Below are 26,795 nucleotides of genomic sequence, written 5' to 3'. Positions count from 1 at the left end.
GTTGCACATGCTGGTTTTATATGTACATCAAAGGTAATGATCAAATCCTATCTTGGATGTGAGAAATCAATATCTGAAAGTTGGGGATAATATGACACCAATAATCATGTCTAAGATTAGAATCATAGTTGTGATCTTATATGAAATAAATGTGTTAGGCATTGAGGTACAAAGATTTTGAGCAAAATAATGTTTCATGTTTAAATTCTAAATTAAGTATTGGAATCATTCCATACAAATATACAAGACTATTTCCGGGTGAACTCACAAAGCTGGTTCCCACTTTTTGGTACATCCTGATTTTTGCTGAAATCATACATTTTTTGGAAAATATAATTATTTAAGCTTTAAGAGGTCCCACTTGAAGTAATTAATTGAAGAGAGTTAGATCAAAGGCTCTTAGATCAAAATTTCTTAGATAGAACCTCTCTACTTCTAAATCATACTTGCAATGGAGTCTCCTTTGCATCTATCAAATGCTGATAAAAAACCAATTTTACATTAGCTTTTGAGGGGTCAAATGAATTCATTTAGAAGTTTTGTTTTCTTGAGGATTTAGTCCTTATTATAAGATTTCCAAATAGTATAATTTTTAATATATTTAAGTTTATTAATATATTTTTATTTTATTTTTTATGAATGTAGGTTTTTCACCAAACATGAACTTCTTTGTTCAATGCATTGGGAAAAATAGCAAACTAATTCAAAAAAATTCTGAAAAATATCTATGCCCTAGGTATTGATGTCTTCTTTCTAACAAAAAAAATAAAACTTAATTTTGATATATATAGAGCAAGTTATGTGTTCAAGCGTACACCTATATCTAAATTATAATTAGTCGGACTTCAAAACTTAATAAAATTAAAAATATTCAACATATCACTATCAAACCAACTGCATGCCCTGGGTATTGATGTTACAAACCAAAATTTAAAAGAGATAAGTTTTTATCATTTAAAGAAAAAAATTTATACATTTCGGGATGCACATCACTCTTAAAAAATGTTGTTTCCTGTAAAAAACTACTTTTGAGGGAGATGGAAAAATCAATAAAATTTTATTCAAAAAAATTTGAAAAAAAAATATTTAGAATCTACAAAAAGGATGTTACAAATCACTAGTTTACATCATCTTCAAATTCTTAACGATTTAAAAGTTATAGGTGTCGGAAAGTGAAGGTTTTTTGCAAAATGTTCATCTAAGTGTCAAAGTTGGTCAAAAAGTGGGAACCAGTATTGTGAGTTCACCCTTCCAATATAAACAATATAAACACAATTCTAACATTTTGAACATCATAATCACATTCAAACCAAAGGTTTAAATATGCATACATTCATAGGTGCCTATGCAAAATTGTCATGTATTCCTTGTCTTGGAACAATTAGAGGTAGAGTGGGTATAATTGAATATTGACACGGGATTAAGAAAGTTAGTACATGTTTCCACTCCAATCTTTTCTCTCATTGCTGACAAACTTCATATGTTAAACAAATAGGTTGGAATCTATATAGGTCTATAAGATTTGAGGTATTGAGCTTAGGTGAGGATGTAGGCAACTTCCACTTAGTGACTTGACTTGGTGCGACCCAAAAAGTTGCATATGTTAGTTTTACTTGCACACATCAAAAGTAACAATCAAATCCTACCTTTGAATGCGATAATTCAAAATTTGAAACTAGGGAGACAAGATCATTGCAACAATCATGTCCAAAATCAGAATCATAATTGTGATATTGTCTCAAGTAATGAGTTACAAAGATTTTAAACAAAATAATGTCCCATGTTTAAGTTATAAATTAAGTATTCGATCAATAAATATGCTAAAATAATTAAATCACATAAGAATATCATAATCCAAAACATCACCACCAAAATAATATTTAAAAGCTCTCCCTCTCTCTCTAAAATCAAACTAACAATAGTCCATTCAACAACCATACTAAAATCTTACAATCACAAATAATTTCAAAACTAACTAGAAAAGGACTTCATATCATTCTCCAAAACAAAATTAAAAAAACCCTAAAAGGCCCTACTCAAACCCATTACAATCTCAAACACAATCTTTCTTAATTCACATAATCTTGTTGCATAAAATCTTATAGTTCCTCAAAACCTTCGTAACTAATAATTTTTATTTTATTTTTCTTAAAAACACCCACCCTTATCAGCCATTTTTGAGGTGAGTTTTCTTCTCGCTTCTAACGGTTCCTCCAAAACCCATCGCATCAATCTTTTCAATGCCATTACACCTAGTCACGAATAAATAGATTTTGTCTATAGGCCGAAGCCAAACAACTTATTACCCAAAAGAAATAAAATAAAATTTCACACATTGGCCTGTTGCCGAATCCATCTACATCATAAATAGCGATAAAAGTGGCGATGCATCCGTAGGCAGTCTTGCACTTCCAAACACAAAGTCCTTAGATGCTACCACGCACCCACTCTACGACCACCACGTATTCAACTGACGTGGCACACACGTGGCCTCTTCTAAACTTCCCGACCTTTCCCCGGTAACCGGAGAGAGTCTAGAACCTGCCGTTAACTCCAACACACACCGTATTTAATGCCATTTAGAAAACAACAAATCAATAAATAATTATACAGCTAAAACTAAAAAGAAAGTAAAGCAGGGGGATGAGAGAGAGCAAATAGAATACGTACCACATATATTTATTTTTTGCAAAGCTGCGGGGCGCGGCTGCAGTGGGAGAACGGACCACAACGGGAAGCAGAAGGAGAGGAGGGGTTCGATCCTCGGAGAGGGCACAAGGCCAAGGCGTAAGCATAAGATTTGAATTAACAGGACAAAAATGAGCGTGGAGCCGGTTTCGTCTAATGGCGGCTTCGGTCAGCTCGACCAACATATTGAGCAGCTCATGCAGTGCAAGCCCTTATCCGAGCAAGAGGCAAGTTAACTCTTTGCCTGATTCTGTAAATTTTTTTTCTTGGACAGTTTCTGTCGTCTTGGATTGTATTTTTGTTTTGTAATTTTTCCCTGACTCGCGATCGAAGGCGGCCGAGGAGCTTTTTGGGAAGTTGAGTAGGGTTGTTGATGTTTTTTTGTGTGGTACGTGTAAATGCGTTGTGTTTGGGCCACGGAATTTGTTTGTGGGCCGCAGATCCAGCGTGATTTGAACCTGTGGCGATCTGGTTCAAAAACTTTCGAGTCTTCGAACCCGATCCGTTGGTAGTTAAGCTGTTTAGGGATTTTGTTTTTTTGTTTTATTCTGTAAGAGTAGATAGGGATTGCAGTTTGTTGTTGCTCGACGGTTCTTTGTTCTCAGTGTAGCGGTAAGGGTTTGATCTGCAAAGTGGCTTTTTTTTTTCGCTCATGGCTAAACTTGGTTCGAATTTGGCAAAGTGTATTGTGCTTGTGTAACTAGTCGTTGCTGCTGAGCATTTAGTGGGATTTGGTATTGTATCTAAGTCTTCGATCTCTTGTAAAGCGTGATCGTTCTTGGTCTATAGTTAAAGTAGAGGTTTAAACTTTGAAGTACTAGCCTTTGAGAACTGTTTTAACCAACTTTCGTTAGGGTTAAGTCGCCAGTGGTATTTACGGATTGTGGAAAATAGAAGTTGTGGAGCATAGGGAAATATTGGAGTGCTAATTGTTTTAGCAAGACAGATTGCAGTAGTGCCTTATGCAATTTTATGATTTACATGGTTGTATGGATTATTTGGGACAGAAGCATCCAATTTACTCTGTGTTCGTTCTTTTATACGTGGAAAGGAATGGACGGTAGCTAAGTTTGTTGAGGAACACACTGGATCCAGCAAGTGGCAAATTCAACAACATCCGTAAATGAGAAAGAAAGTTTTGTACAAGAACCAATGAAACGAAAAAATCAATAGTAGACAGGAAAAGATGGGCTTTTGACATTGGAAAGGAAAATCTTGGATTTTGGATAAGGTAGGGATGGAAAAATATGGATTGAGATTTTTGAAGTAGATGATTGTTGTCTCGCCTCTCTAAATTGGCTGCGTGAGATTTATGGCATATTGTTGCTGATTCAATTTGAAATGTGGAATATTTCACTACTCGCAGATTAACACTGATTACAGCAACTGCATGAGATTTATGGCATATCAAATTCAAATCGAGATATGGAACATCACCTTGCTTGCTTCATGGCATATTAATGCGGATTCTGTTTTTATGGTGTCTATGGTTGTATGGGGTGATTGGCGCAGGAAGATTTGGCCTTTTTAGATTTTCTCGGTACAACTGATGAACAGTATGACGCTCGCTGTAGAAATGTTTATGCAAGGTCTGGCTTAGGAGAAAGCTAACAGCATCCATCAATTGAGGAGGAATGGATTCTGAAAGATTAAGGAAGTAAAATAAACATTGGAAAGTAAAGTTATGTGTTTTTTTTTATAAGGCAGGGAAGGATAAACACGGATAGTTGTTCAAGGAGATAATTGTGTCTCAACCCTTTACATTATCCGGAAAAAATGATACATGGAGCATTATAGAATTTTTTGAAAATTTAGGAGTATTTTAAATTTTATAACAACTGTAAAGATGCTTGCTGTGATTTCCACATCTATTTTACTGTATAATTTAGCTCTAACACGTTGAGGTGGGTTCAAATGGAAACATGGAACAATACAGCTCTTAATGTTGGTAAAATTTTAGTTGCATTCTGTGATCATGTCCAAGGTGGTTAGTGTGTTTGCCACAACTGTCGTACTGTATGCTAGACCTTATGGGTGAATAACCTGGAGTTTTATTTTAGGTTGTAATTATTGGTTTTGTTCCCTTTCCTCAATAAGTTGCCTAATTGGGTTGTACCGTATCAGTGTAAGCATCAAATGCCCTGGTTGATGCAACAATACAATTTCAAATAAACAAGCAGACTTTTGCAATCACAGTCATTGCAGTAACTGGATTTCCACAACTATTGTATTGCAGACCTGATTTTAGTAGTCAAATGCCAATGTGGTTTGAAATGGGAATATTATGGTACATTTCTATTGGAATTTTTAGAAATGGCTTTTGACCATGGTCAAGGCTGCTAATTTTCCACATGTTTTATACTGTGTGCTTGGCTTCAGCAGTAGTTTAATGTGCAAACTGCTAAACTCTCATTTTTTCTAATTAAACATTCAGACATCTAAGTAAGCTGCCAAAAAGGGTTGTCAGAGAACAAAAGCAAAGTTTTTAGAAAGTAATGCAATGATGACTTTGATAGAATTTGTTTCCCTGTAGAATCGTAGTTAAGGAATGGCTTAGGCCTTTTCCTTGGTATTAGTATTGTAAGGATAATGAGAAAGTGGGACTTGGACAAAAATTTAGAGAGAAAAATTAATAAAATACTTACGCACAATGTAGTTATGCAGAATTTTTCTAGGGGAAAATGTTAAACAGGGATTTTGTTTACGTATTTTATAATTATTAATCAGTAGTTTATGTTTGTGTAAAGATGCTAAAGACTAGAGAATTTTGATTATTGATGATGGATTAAAAAATACTATCTTCACTCAAAACTCACTTGAGCATGCTTGTGAATGCATAACCTAAACGATCAAGTGCTGAATGCTTGTCCATACAACATGACACCATATGACAAGGACGTGCTTCTGTGTTTCTGCAGTTTTTTCTTTTAGATTTATATTAGATTCTTATCATTCAATAAGCTTTCTATGAGAACATCAAAGCTGGAAATCAACCATAGGATGCCAGCTACCATGACATGACCCTTTTTCTCCTATTTTTTTAGTTTTTAACAACCAGTTCCAAAACAGATTGCAAGCAAGGAGAAACAAGTTTTAAGTACCTTGATATGTATCTTGCCAGGATTATGGATTACATTTAAGTTTTGAAAATCTTCTTGAATCCATCTGTATGCTGGATTGCTCAAAATATCTTGATTTAATACCCGAGTGGCTGACTCTGTCAGGATTGTTTCTTTGAGGTATCCTAAACTAAATTACATACAGAAGCCGAACCCAGAAAGGCTTGAACGGAGATTTTTCATATTATTTTATGAAACACATACATTCAAAGAGAGCATCTAATCTAATTCAACTCATTGGGAATGCCTAATATACAGATCTGAACTCTGAAATGTCCATATCACATTGTGGTATGCAAACTGATTCACCCTGCTTTTGCAGGATTCCCTGTGCTATCCTGCTATTGTTCTGCATCATGTATCACTCCTGGCTCCTGTCATTCTGTAACATGTTGACACTTGAGGGTTTTCATCCCCAAGAGGACCAGGTTCACACATGAAGGGTTTGTTGTCAAGTACTAAGCAAGCTGATGTAGCACTTACACTTTCCTGGAGCTGAAACTGAGTATTGGTTTGCAAGTTTCAAAAGATGTCGTCGCTTTTGCCTTAGGGGCTAGGGCTGTTTAATAGAGCAAAGCGCCCAGTGATCCCCAATTATAGGAAATCAGTCCGCAAATGGTAGTGAGTAATTGAAAATCAGTTTCCTCAAATCTAGGCAGCTAATTGAACGACAACTTCTGGAAGGAACTGTTCCCAGAAACATTATTTTTATGAACTCAAAAATCAAAGTTCTAATACCAGTGGAAGGAAGCAAGATTGAAAAGGAAAAGTAAACAGTTCCTACATTAATCCCATAAGAGAAGCAATGCAAAAGGGTCCAGATCAAAACCTCGACAACTGAGAAAAACACGTGACACAAGATATATCCTGGTAAACTCCTGCTGAGTAAAACCCTTCTCCCAAGCATACTCACTGTATTACTCAATAACAAAGCTGTTTCAAGACATTCACAGAGTTACAGTGCTTTATCAGGTGTACTTGAAAAAAGATTTTGAATCAACTGGCTTCATGGAGTCAATCTGCCCACAATCCTGCCTATAACAGTTGCTCTTGACTGTGTGAACACCCCAATAGCAACCCAGCCATACATCCATGGCTATTCTGCAAAGTTACAAGCGTGAGCAACAAAAGGACTAACTGTTGCAGAAATCCAGCAGTGTAACCCTACATGTTCCTCTCTTCCATCGATGGCTTTCAATTCTCAAACCACCAATTCACACATCTGATTTATATGCAAGTCGAAAACTGGAAATTGAGGATATTTTCCAATACCATGTGCTAAAACTATTGGCCAATTTGCTGCCCAAATCAGCACAAAATCTTGGACAAAATCCGCCTTTTTCAAGATGATCTCATGTGTTGGCCAAAAACATTCCTTGATTTGACAATCCACACCTGACTCCCAATTTTCATGCTCTTTACCCGAAGTAACATCTTCTCACACATAACAAGGGTCAAAGTCACATCAAGCAATCTGCACAACTACAAGTGCTACTCAATTTGTCAAACACAAATTACAAGGCGGGGCACCTGTTTCATATGGGCACATAATTAATACAAATTACAAATATGAACATTAGGAAATTTTAAGGTGGATGACACCTAATTCCTATAACCCTATCTAGTTACAACTTACAGACATTATCTGACTGGTATGGACAGGTAGGAGACTGATATCTAACAGCCACCTTATTTTATGGAATAATTATTCCATATGCAGACAGATTTAGTTGCTTTGTTCTGACTGAAAGATTTAATCCTTTTTATTCTAACTGTAGACAGAACACTTAATCAGTGCTGCAGGTTAAAAGGGGACAATCTCAGAAACTAATTACAATGCTCGACCTGAGGTGAGAATGCTGAATGTGGATATGTGAGGTTTTTGTTAATCCAACGGCTGCATCATTTGCCATTTCTTGTATCTTCTGGTAGAAGTGTTCTGTGCAATATACATGCTATATGTTATTTATCCCAGGATGTTTTTCCACTTTCTGAATTGTTTCTGCACATAAGTTGCCCTACAATCAAGGAACTGATTGATTATTCACAGGACTGCAATTCCTCGTTGTGTGGGCTTTTGGTTGCAACTCTAAAGTCTATTCTAACATGCAAACCAAGCACCTAATATGATTTTCAAAGAAACCACTCGTATAAAATCCACCATATCAGCTTCTTTTTCGTTCATGATTTTTAATAGACTTAACGTAAGATTTCAAAACAAACGATCTGTGACTTATGTTCTTTTTATCTTTCTCTCTGCATACTTTTTTGAAATAACAAATCCTTTTTTTTTCCTAATACTAAAAAGTGTAAAAACCATGTTTGACATTTTCGTTGCAACTCTAAGTTTATCCTAACATACAAACCAAGCATCTCAGAGAACCTTCAAACAAATGTGTAAACTCCACTATATCAGCTACTTTTTCATTCATGATTTATAAAAGACTTACTTATAAGATTACAAAACAAGAGGACTGTCAAACAAATGTGTAAACTCCACTATATCAGCTACTTTTTCATTCATGATTTATAAAAGACTTACATTCGAATTTGTTTCATTCAAGTATGCCAAAATTTTGTGGGAAAACATGCAGTGACTGACTTTTTGTTTGCATTTTACTATAATCCATGCATGAAAGAACTATCGTTTTGAAGATAAAGTTATGGATGATATACTTTGCATGCTATTTATGCTAAGTTGCTAACAATGGATCTTAATTGAAATAATGAGAAGAAAACTCTTTAGATTGTTTTGTCATTTAGATCTTGTACTTATAAATTATAATAATTTCTCAAGCCATGATGATGCTTTACCATTTATGCGCCCCTCATGTTTCACAATTTTTAGTATTATATCCACTTTTACAGAAAAATATATATGTAAATAGATCAAACAAAATGTTTTTTTTAGAAATTTAGAATGTTTATCTCATGGTTGCAGGTTCGAGGATTATGTGACAAAGCCAAGGAGATTCTAATGGAAGAAAGTAATGTGCAGGTGTGTCTTGTTTAATTTACTTAAAAACATGTGAAATAGAATTTTTCCATTTCTTGTACTTTATAGCTTTAGGTGTATTTTTTTGTATATCATTTTCAATGATATACAGTCTTGTAAAAAATGTTCAAATATTAAATAACAGGGGGGCGGAAATCATATGTAGTTGGTCTATCAGATTACAAGATATTGTAGGTAATGTGTATAATTAAGTTTTCTGTTATTGATATAAGACAGGATTTTGATGTGCATTCACTGTGAATCTTAGTATCGGTTCAGTTTTCTTCTTAATTCTTTCTTTGGTTTTAAGGGTTTGTTGTTAAAAGATTTGTAGAATTTTACGAAGTAAAATCTTGTGTGAAAATGTTAGCTTATGGAATTGCTTGAGTACTCCTGGGATTTGAGTTCTTATATGATGAGTGTGACCCATTTCTTTGACTATTCAAATCTGAAAATATGTTATAACCTATAGCATCTTATTGCAAACATGAATTTGATTGCTAGTTGGTATAAAAGTAACCCAAGAAACAGTCTTTTTCCTTTCCTTCTTAGGTTTAAGGCCATGTTAGAATTTTTCGAATACAATGAGTGTGCACTCCATCTTGCTTACAAGTTGCTGTAGACATAGAAGTCCTTTTGTCAGTTGCCTTCATATGCAGTGAAACGTCTTGAAATTTTGGTTCCTGCACTTTATCCTTTGTAAGTTGGGAAGTGCTCTTTATAAAATGTATCTTATTTAGTACAAAGTGATTGCAGGAGGAAGTCAGTTGTGTGATGCATTCTAGGCTACATATTTTAATACACTAGAAAAAAAGTTTGTTTCATAGCCATGTGCTCTGTAGATAAGCTCAATATCCTGTGGAACAAGAGTAGGTGTCATCATGGTCTTGTGGCATGGCACTAGGAAGCATTGTGGGCCTGAGTTTAATTGTCCAAAATGTGTTAATTAGTAATGTTATAAATCTTGAATATACAAATGACATGTAATAAACTTAAAACATGTGCAAGCCATGCTATAGGACTAAAACCTACAAAATTCTTCAGAATGTGATTTGAAAGGCTTCAACAGGATGGTTTTATATGCATGGATGAATTTGTGCATGTGAGTATGTGTGTGCGGGCAGGCACACAAACACAACGCGCAAATTACTTTTAAAAAATGTGCAATTTATTTTATAAAAATCTCCCTATGTTGCTATGTAGGGATAAAAAATTGAATTTTTATAAATGACCAAACAAAACATAGCTCGAAATTTGTGGTAGTTTGTGTGTGAAGTGCATGTTTTTTCACTAAATTGAAGTTAAAAATTAAAAATAGTAATATGAAGTTAATTATTTTCATAGTTGTTGGTCTAGGTAGATATGAAGATCAAAAAGTTCAAGTTATTGAAACACATAAAGGATGATTTGCAATGAATTGATGCTGTGAATATCAGCACTGTAGTCATTGGAAGGCCCTAGATAGGAAGGAGGGTGGGGGAGGAATTCCAAGAAAGCTGTGGAAGTAGATTACTATTTGGATAAGCATGTCTATGGTTTGGAATTAATGGCTTGGCATGTTATAATCTTAATGGGGTTGTAGAATGAGGAGGTGTGCAATGTGCATATACAGAATTTTAAATATAGTAATAATTATAAATTTGCAGAATTATGATGCTCCTTCAAACACCTATACAGTGATAACATTATTGCTAAAGTTATCTGTTAACAGGAAGTTAGTAAATAGGAACATATTTGAATGTTGGGATTTGGGAAGTTAATGAAATTGATGATTTATAGGATTTCTACTAGGGTAGGAAAAATTCAAATTTATAACTTATTGTAATAACAAAAACCATTTGAGGTGATACGCAAAAAAGTTATTGCCATTTGGATGGATTTTAAACATTTTGAGTTAACCCTTCTTTATGGGTGATCTTTTATCCACATAATGTGATTATTTTGAAAATTTTACAATCATCTGCTAATCGGCTTGAAAGCATTGTGTTAGATGAAACACAATAAATTTACTATCACAATGCAAATGTTCTTTTGTCATTTAAGCTCTGTCTGTATGATGGATCTCGTGTATCAGCCAACCATGTACCTGATCACCTTCTGAAACTATCTGCTGGTCTTGTTTAAGTTCAGGTAATTGAAAACATAATGTGATTGCTTCAGAAAGTGGTAGTGGATGACACAATTTAAATTATTTTATCTTGTTGGCTCAAACTTGCTTACTGAAAACTTGCTTTTGGTAGTCATGTAAATGTATACAATATGCACTCTTCAGTTTTCCACCTGGAAATAACCTTAAATATCATTGACATTATCATGCAAATTATTGATCAATCACTTTCACATGGCCTAAACACAGCAGTTAGACCAGCAGCTCCAATACCAATAGTAGACGTCAGTAGATCCAGTAGCAGATGCAAAACCACCAGTAGCACTTGTTGCTTTTGGAAATGGAATGGTCCATGTTGTATAAATTTATATTTTTTTGGGGTCATGATAGCTGCCAAGGTTACATTTTCTAGTCCAATGGACAAAAGAGTGATAGTTTAATTTAAGATATTTTGCTCTGGGATGGTATGATCATGTTTACATTGCTTAATATAAATTTTGTCTGCTGTATGAATTATTTAAATTATTTATCTTGTTGGCTCAAACTTGCTTTTTGTAAACTTACTTTTTGTAGTACGTAAATTTATATAATATGCACTCTTCAGTTTTCCACCAGGAAATAACCTTACATATCATTGACATTTTCATGCAAATTATTGAACGACCATTTTCACATGGACTAAACACAAATTACTTTTGGAAATGGAGTGGTCCATGTTGTATAAATATATTTTTTTTGGGGTCATGATAGCTGCCAAGGTTACTGTTTCTAGTGTAATGGACATAAGAGTGATAGTTTAATTTAAGATATTTTGCTTGGGGATGGTATGATCATGTTTACATTGCTTAATATGGACCCAACTATAGAATGTAATTTATGTGATGATTGTGTTTTTTACAGCCTGTCAAGTGCCCTGTTACAATATGTGGCGACATTCATGGTCAATTTCATGATCTAGCAGAGCTTTTCCGAATCGGGGGAAAGGTAGCTTCAATTTTCTAGTTTTTTTCCCTTATTACTATTGTGTGTATGGATACATATAATTGCAAGTCCAGTGAATGCAAAAACATGAAGTTATTATCCAATTTCAAGCATTTGAAAAGCATCTTTGGTTTCAAAATTTTCTGATTGATAACCAAGATTCTGAATCAATTATTCAAATTTCAAAATTCTTGCCTAAAATAGACTTGTGTGTTTTTTGTAAAATATATGCATTTATAGTATCTGTTTCAAAATTTCTGAGAGTAATGTTGTTTGGATATAAAATAGGTCTGTTCTTGTATATGTTTACCTCTTTTTTAAAGTTTATCATAGGATTGTATGTTAAATGTGCCCTATGGTGTCCACCGTTGATATACTGCTTGTCTATGGACAATATAAGACAGTAAATGTTCAAATTTTAATGGTTTATGATTAATTACCTGGCTATTTGGGATTATACAGTTCTTAGAATACTGATTTGACTTTGTGCTTTTATAGGACTTAACCACACTTACTTTGAACTTGAAATGCTAACCAGCCATACCCTTGAATTTATTGTCTTTAAGATGTCATTGATCTATAAGCCCTCTTTGTTACTTTCACTATGCTGGCTAAATGGAGAAATTTGTCTCACATGTATTCTGATGGGGGATGCTAACTCTTCTTATTTGTGCTAAACAGCACATTCTACAGCCACATCAACTTCGACTTTTGGGGTGTGTGGGGAAGTGGGGTATCTTTGTAAGTAGTAATAGTATGAAAGCTTTATTGGGATTGTTTATACGTTCATGTCTCAACACTTATCTGGTATATGCCAAGAGGTACCCAAATAGAATTGGCTCAATTATAGTTGATTCTATTCTGTATGTTAACATGCCAATATCTGAGGTAGGGGGCTCTGCTTCTATTCATATAGGGGCTATCGTACCAAACTAAACTAAACTAAATTGCACCCCCCTGCTACTATAGTTGTTTAGTTCAGCTCCATGAGGCTATGATAGGGTAGCTAGTGAGTAGTTATGGCAGGGCCTATCTCTAGCACTCTACGAGACTAGCAACATGGATTTGGTTTCCCAGTTATTGGGGCAAAGGAATTAGCTTCTTCCAGTGAAGCATTGAGAAGATAAAACTATCTTTCTATTCTACTATCTCTTTATGTAATTGAACTATGGGGCAATATATAATGAACCATTAGATTGGAAGTAGAATGAACGTTTGCATCTTTGAGACCTTAGGTGATAAACTTGGAGAAGGAAGCCACTTCTTGAAGGAATGCCAAGAGCAGAGGTAGCTACCCATAAATAGTTGATCTATTCAGAAAGTGGAGATTGATTGCACCTGATTGGTTCACGGAGGAGCCATGGTTATCAACCATTTCCTTGCAGGATCTAATAGGTGTTATCAATCACCGATAATCCTAGCATTATTTGCTTTCTAGCTGGGGTAAGTCCACATTAGCATGCCTATAACAAAGCAATCTGCCCTATGCAGGGTAAGACAATGAGGGAAGGCCAAAAGCAGAGTCTGCTACCATAAGTAGTTGATCAATACAGAAAATGGAGATTGATCAAACTGGATTGGTTCATGGGGCTGCCATGGTTATCACCCGTTCCCTCTTGGGAGCTTGTAGGTGTTTTCAATCACTTAAGAGTCCTAGCACTGTTCACTTTATAGCCGGGATGAGTCAGCATTAACATGCCTATAACAAAGCAATTAGCCCTCTCTTGAGTGTGGACAGTATTTCCCACCAAATGGAATGCAAGTGAAACATTTGCACCTATCATTCTCATATCTCTGGATTAACTTAATCTATGAAGAAACCAATTTGTCTATATTTCTCCTGGTAGGTGGGAAGAATGATAAATTATCTATGAATAAGGTCAATTCAGGATTGGCTATGTAAGAGAGAGAACCTGTACCTACCATGATGAAGGGCTGTAGATGATGGTTATCAGTATGAATCAAGATGGTCAACTAATAACTTGGCACATGCTAGATAAGTTAAGATGGGTCTTGGGAATATATAACCTTTCACTTTACTTCATTTTATTATTTAGTTGCATTTTTAGTAGTACAGAATTACAATTATGTCTTGTATCATATAGTTTCATGAACGTGAAATTTTTCTTTTTTATATTTCTTGTGCTAACCTCTATCCATTACTTTCTGAATAATTCTGGAATAAATGTTTATTTTGTTTCTTCTGTTTTCTTCTTTCCTTTGAACAGTTTCAAGCATGTTATGTTGTACTTTTAGTTATTAACTTAAATTCATTTCAATTTTTTCTGTTTTGTAGTGTCCAGATACCAATTACTTGTTCATGGGCGATTATGTTGATCGTGGATACTATTCGGTTGAAACTGTCACTGTAAGTGGAGCATTGAGTGATATTTCTTGAGTTATTTTAATTCTCTATCACAGTGATTATGTCTGATTTGTTTAAGTTAGTTTAGATGAAAGTGAGATGGTAATTTCATGTTACTGCTTAAACTAATTCTTTTTATTGAAAATAGCACATATTGCTGTGTCTGAGAGTGGTGTGTTCGATATGGTGAATAATATTTTAGAGTAATCTTTGGGAGTTTTTCTTCTCTGCAAAGAATTATTGTTTGTAATATAATTTGAACTCTCTATACAAAGGGTATAAGACTGCTTTTCTACTTACATTTTTGAATAGCTCACTGGCATTATTTGCATAGGCAAGATGGTAGTATTATTCTCTTTATTTTTATGTAAGACCTGTTCTAGGTTTTCTGGGCTATTCTACTTTTTAATATTTCATGGTTTAAAAAGACATCCAGGTCTTGCCCAAGGTTTAGTTGCAAACAAATTCTAGAGCGAATTTGTCATTTTGTTGCTAGATGTTCTCTTAAATGTTGCAAAGTGATGGGACAGTTTTGCAACTATTCAATCAAGAGCTCTTTTTCTGGGTTGTGATGCTCTCTAAATCATTGGTATCCTTATTGTGCAGCTTCTAGTAGCATTGAAGGTCCGTTATCCTCAACGAATCACTATTTTAAGAGGAAACCATGAGAGTCGCCAGGTGTGTGTTATAAATGGAAAAGGCTAAACACTTCAATAATAATCTTATATATTATGGTTGGGAATAACATCATTATTTGTGGAGTTTGTTCCATTTAAATTCTGTTGATACTCTTGATTATATATGAAGAGCTAGGTGGATAAATTACAACACAATCATTTTTTTTTGTTTTTAATTACCTTTTAAAAAGCAAGCTAAACCGGCTCTTGTATTGTTCGTTTTCACTTTTCACAGATTACACAAGTATATGGATTCTATGACGAGTGCTTGCGGAAGTGAGTTTCGTGCCTAAATTATGTTTTTGTTTTGCTTCTTTGGAATTGATAGTTAGTTACAAACTTTGGGAAGGTTTATTGTGGATTGCTCGCAATATAATAAATGCTTTCTGCCAAATGCATCACTTTTTCAGTTTTTCTTTCTACCAGTGGTCAATTTGTTGCTCCAAAGCTATTAAATTTATAATTGTTATTTCTGCTTTCTTATTTTGCTTCAGATTCCATTATGTCTTTTTATACTGCCCTATTATTTTTAAGTCTATTAAGAACAAAATCTATTGGTTTTATTTTGAAGTCAAAATTATCTCATATGTAGCACAGACAGCACAGTCTAGAATCATTTAAATTATTTTCATTTACAACATTTGTCCATGCTTTTTATTGTACACAAACTACAGAAGCTTCTGCATTATTCTTATAGATGGAGATTAGTATTGCGGTGTACATTTGAAAATACCTTTTCGTAGCACTTGAGATGGTCTCTCACCTGTTAGGTGTATGTGGCCATGCATCACACAATTATGCATCCAGTGTGTATGGGGAACATCCTTGTTTGTTTTCACATATTACTCTAGTATGTGGATTCTATGGCAGAGTGCTTGTGGAAGCGAGTTCTGGGCTTAAATAATATTTGTGTTGTTTCTCTGGAATTGATAATTAGCTACAAACTTTGGGAAGGCTTATTGTGGTCTGTTCACGGTATAACAACTGCATTCTGTGAAATGCATCAGTTTTTCTTTCCTCCAGTTTTCAAATTATTGCTCAAAAATGATTAAATTCATAGTTTTAATTGCTATTTCTGCTTTCTCATTTTGCTTCAGATCCCATCATGACTTTTTCATGCTGCCTGTTATTTGCAACTCTTTAATGAGGAAGAGCTATAGATTTTATTTTAAAGTTAATTATATCTCAAATGTTGCATAGTGGTCCAAACAGTACATTTTAGAATAATTTAATTTATTTCTAGTCCCAACATTTGTCCATGCTGTTTATTACTACACCAACTGTAGAGATATTTGCATCTTTCATATAGGTGAGAGACCAATGTTTTGGTGTTCATGTTCAATAACTTTTGGGTGGCATTTGAAAAGGTCCTCTCATCTGTTAGGTAGATGTGGCTGTGGATCATGCAATGATGAACTTAATATGTATGGGTGCCGCCCTCTGCTTTGTTACTTCACCTCTACTTTTACTGCAGTCCCTACAAAATGTGTTCCACATAGAAATGCAAATGAAGGTTAAAAATCATGAACTCAAAATGTTGAAAAAGAAAAAGAAAATGAACGACTATAAACCAAAAGAAATGCATGAATACATACATATACATGAACATACACATCTATGTATTTATGAATATGTAATTTAATATACACAGCCGTATGTGTTATAATAAACTTTTAAGGTTCTGCTCTAAATACACCAAGCAGCCACGTAATCTAAATACAGCATTTGTTACAGCATGTATCTGTACCCAAGCAGCCATGCAATCTAAATACACCATTTGTTACAGCATTTATCTGTGCCCAAGCAGCCATGCAATCTAAATACACCATTTGTTACAGCATTTCCTATAACTGCTTGCTCACAAATATTTGGTTTATGGTTAACATCTGAGTTTTATTGGTTAACTTTATGGTCATGCATGGATGCATTCTTGACTGTAAAGTCTTGGTTTTATATACATGCATTCATGATTTTTGAAAGTTTTTTTTGGAATTTTTTTGATTGAGATTACACCTTACGGTCTACTATTTCTGTTGAAACTTTGGTGTGCTTTTCTGTAGTGGAGAGGTCCTCTTTGAAGAGAGTATGTTGATGTGGTTGATTGCAGACTGGTTAAGAGATAAAAGAAGTTATGTGGTAGGTTGTGGTAAGTTTTAGGCATGGAGGCTTGTTTGAGCTCAGTGTTGCAATGGTTGCAACTGCAGGGCATCTAGTTGAGAACTCAATGCCTGCTTCTTGGTCTAATTAGTTACTGGAGTGTTTTGACAATGCAGGTGCACTTGTGGAACTATTGGAGTACGTGCATGTTAATGTTCTAGAGGATGCTAAGCTGTATTGGAAGTGGCTAGGAATAATTAGCAAGTTGTATCCACTACTGCCAGCCATGGTGTTTGGCTGCAGTGTAATAAGACATGAATGTGGTTTAGGTATAAATGGTAACAATCTCTACCAAATGCGAATGGCAGTTTCAAATCAATCTTGTTTAGTGTAATGTGCGGCATGCTGATGTCATGGTATAGTCATTAGATGGCTGTGATTTTTGGTATTCCATGATGGATGGTTAGACTGTTGTGATGGTTCGAATACCATAAGGATGATTCACCATGTATATCTAACTGTTGGTGTGGATGGAACGAAGAGAGGAAAGAGGTTGCCTGATCATGGTGTGATGCTCTAAGGTATGATTATGAGGTCGTATAATATAGTTTGCAGATTGAGGCACTCTGCAAGAGACGTATTGTATTCTATATTGTTTCTTTTGAATACAATTGTTACTATCCTTTCGCTAGTGGGTTTTCTTCCATAAGGGTTCACGTATAAATCTCTGTCTGATGTGAATTGTACTTCATGTTATTTCTTTCATGTTGCATATTGAATTGTTACAACAAACATAATTGTAATTGCATCATATAATTTGAAGTGTTTTGTATTAGCACAAATTGAGATTGCATATAGCAATTTGGTCAAGGCGAGCATAGGGAAAACCCCAATTACAATAGCATATAGAAGTGGTGCAAGAAATGTTTCAGAATTGAGAGATATTAGTGGTGAGGAAAAGAGGGAGTAAGGAATCGGTTGGAAATGATTAATGCTAGCTACAATGAGAAGGTAGATGAAAAAAGGAGACATAATGAGTTTACAGAGGGACATAAAGTGATGGTGTATCCTAGAAAGGAATGATTTCCAATTGGGACACGTGAGATAAGAGTTGCCTAAATATTTGGTTATATCACCAATGTTCAACATTGCAGATTTGTATCATTACCATGAAGGGGAATCACAAGAAGATAGAGATAGAATGTAGTAAACAGATACAGCAATTGCAGGAGGGGGAGATTGAAGAGATTGTGGATAACAGCATTGGAAGTAACTTGTATGTGATGAGAATCTTACCTTTCAATTTCCAATAGATATTACTTTTATGTTAGACATGGTGAATGATAGTTTCTTGTTCCTTGTATGCGCGAAGAAAAGAAAGTTGGATGATTTTTTGGTCCCTTCATATGGTTATGCTGATTAGTAGTGTGAGGAAAAGAGGAGTGTGAAGCAAAAGAGTTTGCAGATCATATAAAGATGGTACATGAGGGAGTAAGGAATCGATTGGAAATGATTATGCTAGATACAAGGAGAAGATGGAAGAAAAAAGGAGACATAAGGAGTTTGCGGAAGGAGATGAAGTGATGGTGCGTCTAGAAAGGAAAGATTTCTAGTTGAGACATACAATAAATTGAAAATGAAGAAGTTTGGTTCTAGTAACACGCATATGAGGTGGCGTTGCCTAAAGATTTGGTCTATCATGGATTTTCAACATTGCAGATTTGTGTTAGTTCCATGAAGGAGAATTGGAAGAAGATAGAACATAGATAGAATGAAGTACAAAAATACTGCAAGTGCAGAAAGAGATGGAAGAGGTTTTGGATAACAGAGTTGGAAGTATCTTTTATGTGATGGGAAGCTTACCTTTACCTTTCAATTTCTGTTAGATATAACTTATATTTTAAGACATAGCGAATGCCAACTTCTTGTTCCTATTGATGTGTGAAGAAAGAAAGTTGAATGTTTTTTTTCTCTCTTAATGTAGTTACACTCTCTCAGTGTAACTATAGTGGTAGCAAGAGGTGGAGTGTAATGGTATGAGCATGTTAGCAAAAATTAGAACATAGGTGACATAAAAAAAGGCTATAAACATATAAAATAACTTTAAAGAAAACAACTCAATACAAATAAAATAATTCTTAAATAGTTCAGTAAATTAAAATAACTCTTTTAAGTGAATAAAATAAAATGCTTCTTAAATAAATAAGATAATTCTCGAGTAAATAAAAATAGCTCTTCAGATAAAAAGAAATTAAGCAATATAAATAATACAAAATGCTTCTTAACTAGTTCTGAAGTAAAATAAAATAACTACAAGAGGTCAAGAGACTCGAGACATTTCTATCTTAAATAAGATTAAGACTGATATATCAACATAATATGGCTATACTAGTTTACTAATAGATCATCTCCAAATTATATCACAAGGGATGTGCTCGTGTTTGAACTTAGTGAAGAAAAAAAATCAAAATAAATTCGTTATCTAATAAAATATGGGAAAAATTTATGGTTTGAGAGTAAATATAATTTGGAATTTTATTTTTTATATAAATATAGTAGAAATAGAAAATTCTAAAATTTGAATAAATTTAAAAATATTAGAGGACTTAAATAAATCAAAAAATATTAAAATTAAAATCTAGGCTAAATTATTTCTTGCTGTTGCACCGATTCAGTTCTTAACACCTGCTGCAGGACTAACCAGAGTATTTTACTGTCACAAACTGTATGGCCATTTAGGGGTGAATCTAATGGTGTTTTGAAACTAAGTTTAGGTGTTTTTTATGTTTGTGGTATTTTAAATCTCTATGATAAAATCCAGCGAACTCTTTGACATTAGTTTTTAGAGTTATATATATGCTGACTTGCATCAGACAAGATGCTTATCAGTGTGAGTAATAGGGTTCAATTATTTCCTGCTGTTGTGCTGATTTTTTTCTTTAAACAAGTAGCTTCTTACCATTATTGTGCAGGTTTCTGCAAATGACATGAAGTAAGTTTCTTCATGTAATACAAAGTCTAATATCTGAGTTTATACCAATGTATCTTGTAAGAGCAATTTTGATGATGTTCAGAATGCATTCCTGTCAATACCATCAAGGGCCTAGTGATCAGAATCTGGATAAGAAACTCAATACATCTATTTTGAATTTTTGAATTTCGCATTCCTCTGACTATCATCAGTTGGCTATATTTATCCTTTTATGCTGAATTCTGTCTAACAGACTCTTTATCCTACAGGTCTTGGTAATAGCTGGATATGTATTAGTACTTGTAAATATTAACATAGTTTCCCAATGCAAGTAATCCTTAGCTCTGGTCTTGGTCACAGATGCATGCTATTTGTAGTGTGCTTTCTGTAACTGTTGCTGAACTCTGCAAATGACCAAGTTTTGATAAATTTCTGGTCAAGGTTTTGGTGGTCAGTCAATGTTGTACGTGCCTTAATTGGTATTTATAGAGTTTTTCCCCTGAAGTATCTGTAACTTCTACTTCTTTCTACAGCATATAATTTATAGATTATTTTGAAGATTTTGCCTGATACTTCTTGACAAAAACAAGTGAGAAAAATATATGTAAAATTGAAGAGTTTTCCGTAATGAGCTGGTTTATTACTAAAGCAGAATGATAATGACAAGCATAATTGTTTTTGCAAGGTGAAGCAGCATGATGAGGCTAGTAGAATTCCTTTCATCTATACAAATTTGAAAATTTAAGGATTTGTATAGATTTCTTCGAATACTGAAGGATATTGTAAGGTTGTGTACCGGACACTGGCCAGATTATGTGGTTAATTTTAAGTTTCAGAGAATTTTTATGTACTTTTTTCTTGAACAAAGAAGCAGTCAGAAGCTTCTTTAATGTCGTTTCTCTATGGATTCATGTATTAAGTATTGCTTGTCAATACTTACAAGTTACACGAATATGCCTTTGTCTCTACCATTAACATGTAACTGAATTCAGAGTAATGCATTGCAAGTGCACGTGGTGAGTTTTTAGTGCCAAGCTAGACTTTTAGAGGTAAGAAAAAGCTAATTAGCCGCTGTGATGAATGTGGACTATTTCAAATTTCAAGGGCCATCTTTACACGTCACTTGAACTTCTATTATACTATTTTATTTCTGTGCACACAACTTTCTGAACTTCTGGCAAAGCTCATTTTATGAATAACAATGCTTATGCTTTTACATCTTTCTCTATTTAATTGGGTGTTAGTATTATTCTATGAAGGGTTGAAAGCCATTTTATGTCTTTAGAAAGTCATGAATGATGATTGTCAATTACAAATTGCAAAAAAAAACTGAAGCTTTGTTCTTCAATAATTTTCTGATTTTGCCTGCCAAAGCTTGTGTTATCCTGATGTTTTCGTCATTTATGATAGGTATGGGAATGCAAATGTATGGAAGATATTTACAGATCTTTTTGACTACTTCCCATTGACAGCGCTGGTAAGTAAGCTTTAAAACGCTTTGAGAGTTCTGGCAATCTGGTAGCCAAGTTATTTTTTATTATAAATTTTGCAAGTTTTACATGCACATCTAATTTTGGTTTTCACATTTATTCAGAAGCCAAAATACAAAAATCCCAATAAAAACTCATTAAATACAATTCACTTTGAATTAAATTTACTAAAATTTAAATGTTTTGGGAATGAGTCTTATAATACCTTACATTAAGATCATTCTCATATTTATTATTAATTCTCTAAAGATATATATCTCCTCTAAAGCAAGCCCGAAATTAAATGTCCTTTGATGCTATAAAAATTATTTGACAATTGACATTCTTATGAGTAGGAGTATGGAAGATAGTGTAAAAGCTTCCCGTGTGTCTGACCTATCAAACCTATTGGATTTGAAAATGAAAATGCTGTTAAATCACTTTTTTCTTTCATGGTATAGGTGGAATCAGAAATTTTTTGTCTGCATGGTGGATTGTCACCTTCCATTGATACCCTTGATAACATAAGGAATTTTGATCGTGTTCAAGAAGTCCCACATGAAGGGCCTATGTGTGATCTTTTATGGTCTGATCCTGATGATAGATGTGGATGGGGTATTTCTCCACGTGGTGCTGGATATACATTTGGACAAGTAAGCTTTCTGTTCATCACCAGATTGAAAATTTGCTAACCACTTTATCGACTTTGTATTGATTTTATGTTTTATCCAGCACGCATTTCTGCTGCATAGCCTATTTAGATTGTTTCTTTTGAGATGCAATTAAAAGACTGTATTTGGAGTAACTTTGCGTGTTTTTTAGCTTGAGTAATTACAACAAAAAATCCAAGAACAAGCAGGGGGAACAGAATTGGTATGCTAGTGTGAATTGGATAACATGAATACTTCTCCCTGTTCCCTTTATGGATTCATTTTATGTATTATGACACTTCCATATTCTTCTGTAAACTGGCTTTTTTTGAATGGAACAAAGCACGAGTGATGAGCCAAGTTTCAGCTGATTTAACAATAAATATTATTTTGAATCTTCTATCTTTAGTCTAGCTATAGATTTTACCCGTTGAACTATTCATGGATTTTTATTTTTTGTGATGTGCAGGATATTTCTGAACAATTTAACCACACAAACAACTTAAAACTAATAGCTAGAGCACATCAGCTAGTCATGGAAGGCTACAACTGGGGGCATGTAAGGACATTTGTAAATTTCTGATGATCAAATTAGCTGTATCAATTGGTTTGTAACTTTGTTATCAATGCATGCATCGACATGTATATGCATATTTGCATTTTGTAACTTACTCCTACAATTAGATGATCAATGGGAATAATGATTTATATTCTTTGCTAACATTTCTTACAGGAGCAAAAAGTTGTCACAATATTTAGCGCACCAAACTACTGCTATCGGTGTGGTAAGCTTGTAAACATAGCATGTTTTCTTGTGCATTTCTTCTGTTCTTCTATAGAACATAAACACTCTTTGAGCAATTGTGACTCATGCATTTAGTTGTTAAGCAGGATTGTATGATGTACATATTCTGCTGCTTTATTCCTTTAGTTGATGAGCATTAATAAATAATATATTCCCTCGCATGTCTCTGTTCTATCATTCTATTGCTTCAATTAATAATTGATAACAGTAAGCATACTGCATTGTATCTACTTGTCTATAAATTATTTTCATATATGGGCACGTGGATTAACATGATTCAGAATCATGATGGTCATATTGATTATTTGAAATCATCCATGCAGGCAATATGGCATCTATTCTGGAAGTTGATGATTTTAAAGGACACACGTTTATTCAGGTTGGCAATTTCATATATGTATTTTGAAATGTCTGTTAGTTTTGGTGTTTGTGTTGGAACCTAACAAGATAAGTTGACTGGGGAATGGGACCTGGCATATCTTTAGCATTATTATTATTGTTGATGAAAAATACTGTTAATTTTTCAGTTCGAGCCAGCTCCAAGACGTGGGGAGCCAGATGTGACACGAAGGACACCAGATTACTTCTTGTGAGTCGCTCTCTCGGATGTTCCCTACTTGCTGTTTTTCTGCTAGCAAGCTTTTGGCTGCTGCTTGGTCTACGAATCTGCTCTTTTATGAACATGCGAGTGTTGTTGATATCAAAGCTTTTCCGCGTTTCTAGTGGACTACATTATCTTCAAAGTATGCTTCAAATTGAATGGAAGAAGCATGTAAAATGATCAGGTATTTCTTGTAAGGGTCTTTGTTATTTTAGTTTGAAACTTTATTTGTAGGGAGTGCATATGCACTACCAAGTGTATCAAATTAAGATGTGCTTTTGTCTAGGGAGAGGCAGCTTATTTCCAAAAAATTATTTAATTTCAGCACTAGTAAAACTTGTATTGGGCATTGCTGCTGATTGAGTGCCGTGCCCATTCCCATCTCGTTAATCAGTAGCTTGGGGCAATTGCTTGTTTGCTGCACTAATGAGCAGCAGCAATTTCATGGTGCTTCTAACCAATTCATAGAATTCAGAATATATTTACTTCTGAAAATGTGTATCTTGGTAGGCTCTACCTTTCATTGTGATGAACATTGAGGACTATTACAAACACACTAAGGCGGTTGAGCTCTTTTCCCGTTTATCAGGCGTGGTCAATTTGCAAAGAACATTAAAAGGGAAAGAATCAGAATGATTAAAAATGCTAAACTGCATATTTGTGTTTGTGCTTTACCTATTATGTGAACTTTATATCTCAATGTTTGTATTTTATATCTACTACGCAAACCTGTGTATGAAAGTAACTTTTTGGGCCTTTTGAGCCGGATGAACAAAATGGAGAAAAAGTTTGTCTCAATCATAGGAAATTTTTCTAGGTGATAAAATCGGGAAGTGAACTATTTATTCAAACGACGTAAAAATAAATTTAAGCTGAGCGCCAAATACTAGTTGACAGCAAATTCGATGGTAACATTGCCACGTGCTGAAATCCTTGGTAAAGAGGTATCATTTTTTTTTCTAACTTATCATTGGAGTTTCTCAGAGTTTAGTTTCCTTTCTTAAAAGAACACGAAACATTGTGAGTGATGCTTTCTAAGATCATTGTTTTTTATTTATGAAATGTTTTGTAGCTGGTCAACGGTTGTTTGTGTCATAAATGGTGCTGATGATTGTTGAATGAGTTCAAAACTATCGATGCATATTTTACAAGATGGAATATTTTGAATCATTCTCATAGACGAGGACTTTTCTTTTCCGCTCTTCGTGATGTGGGAGTTACCTGCAAATATATTATCATCAAAAGTATTAGATTACATTTTTTCATCATAATCATAATTACGATGACAGCTAGGTAAGTCTTTATCATTCGGCTGTACAATATAATTTGTCATTTATGTCGTGTAATGTATCATTGGAGTTGCTTTGGTTGTTATTGTTATTCTCTTTCTCTAGAAAGAGAGATTTTTTATAGTCCATGATGGATGGGATTACCACATAATGAGGCATACATACCTTACCCTTTATCCCTTGTGGGATTTGAATTTGTGATTTTTTTTTTAAAATACACATTGTTCACCACTGGACCAACTCATACATATTATGATTGTTGACACAACTCATACATATTATGATTGTTGACACATTTGATATCAAAGACCAATTTGGTTTATTTTACATAGCATTTGGGAGAGCAAATATTCATATATTTCATTTTTATGATTCCGATTTAGATGTAATGGATTTATTATAGGTGATGTGTAGCATAATATTGTCAGTCGATACTGCCAGTGATTAGCTGGATTAGACATGATTCCACGTGGACATAATATTGGTTAGATGGATTAGTCAGATGTGGACTAATTGAATAGAATTTCTAATAAACTAGAATATCATTAAGTAATGTGCCGACGATAGTAAATTGGCTTAAACTTGCACAGGTTTAGCTTTGGCGAGATTATTGGTTTTTAAGGTTTGGAGAGATGTTTCGAGCCCAATTTGCTCTTGATGATTTTTGTATTCGTAACGTTTTTTTTTCTTCTTAAAATCGATTAGATGCCATTTAAATTTTAATTATATAATAGCTGAAATGGATTAAATGTTAAAAATGTCAAAGTTTTTTTTTTTAGAATTGGATATTTGCTATAGACAATGTTAATCATACTAAAATATTTAAAATGAATTATGCTAAAATGTATCAAATATAAATATTAAAAATGTCAAAATCTTAAATTTTTTAAGAATCGGATATTTACTATATATGTCAATCATACTAAAATATAGTTTTAGATATTTAAAAGAATGGCTAGTAGCTTTGGGATATTATTGTTGAGGTTTTTCTTGCATTGTATTTTTGTAACTTCTCTACAATGACAACCATAATCTAATTTGAGAAGAATGTTAAACACGTTTCCTTGGATAGTCATATCTACAATGGGTTTTCAATGTTAAAGATCTTGCTAACCATCCTTTAGTTTTTAGTTTTTTTTGTTTAAAATATTATTTGTTGATGATTTGAAGAGTGTCAAACTTGTGAAGAGTATCACAAGACTTATATTCAAGTTGGGAAATTTAAGGTGTGTAAGACCTTCACTTTCAATTGTTTCATATGATAGGGGGTTTTCGTAAGGTGTTGTGATAGGCATTACCATAGAAGTACAATCACCTCAACAAAAACCAAATTCAAGGTTGAGCATGTCTATCACATAAATGTCAATGAATGCGTTTAATAAGAACCTCTTATTGTTACATACATTCAAACATGATGGTTGGAAGGTATTAGAAAAGAAAAAATAAAAACATCTCTATATTGATTTGTTTTGAGCGTGTAAAGGATGAGGAGAAGAGTCGTCACTAATAGATTAGTGTTTTTATCCATTCGATAACAGTCTTTGAATTTATACAAAATATATACTAACTAAAACTAGGTGATATGTTAATCAAGATAGCATACAAGATTAACCCCTTTAAAATGCAATAACAAGTTAGTGTTTACATTTGCATTTAAAAACAAAAATTTGATAGAGGAAATATCAAGTCAATCTGGTAATCCATGAGCACATCCATACATTTCTTTTATTATTTTAAAATGATAGATTTTCTGGATGTTTGGACAACCAACTAAAGAGCACACATCTAAAAATGCACATTATACACATGTATACACTCAATGTTGATTCTATCATTAATAATTTTGATCTACGAAGGTTACTGTTATGACCATTTCACACATCACCCCATCACAATGGGAACCCTCTCTTTTGCTTTCAGTTTTAGGTCTTAGATTAGTTTGGTAGTAGTCAAATCCCTTAGAGTGGAATTGAGTCAAATA

The 26,795-nt window shown here is 33.9% G+C and overlaps 1 protein-coding gene across 1 annotated transcript; it reads left to right on the top strand.

Annotated features, from left to right (window-relative positions):
* The first annotated feature begins 2,613 nt into the window (after positions 1-2,613).
* On the top strand, positions 2,614-24,199 carry LOC131034443 (serine/threonine-protein phosphatase PP2A catalytic subunit). The gene is made up of 12 exons (XM_057965938.2): positions 2,614-2,915; positions 8,749-8,805; positions 11,810-11,893; positions 14,187-14,258; positions 14,862-14,933; positions 15,168-15,208; positions 21,411-21,477; positions 21,931-22,122; positions 22,589-22,678; positions 22,853-22,904; positions 23,248-23,303; positions 23,452-24,199. Exons 1-12 carry the CDS (start codon positions 2,820-2,822, stop codon positions 23,515-23,517), a joined length of 945 nt encoding a protein of 314 aa, XP_057821921.1. The 5' UTR covers positions 2,614-2,819; the 3' UTR covers positions 23,518-24,199.
* Positions 24,200-26,795: the final 2,596 nt, after the last annotated feature.

The sequence above is a fragment of the Cryptomeria japonica genome, chromosome 1, assembly GCF_030272615.1.
Source record: "Cryptomeria japonica chromosome 1, Sugi_1.0, whole genome shotgun sequence".
Lineage (NCBI taxonomy): Eukaryota > Viridiplantae > Streptophyta > Pinopsida > Cupressales > Cupressaceae > Cryptomeria > Cryptomeria japonica.
Note: the sequence above shows the minus strand (reverse complement) of the source record. Positions and strands in the feature narration are given on the sequence as shown.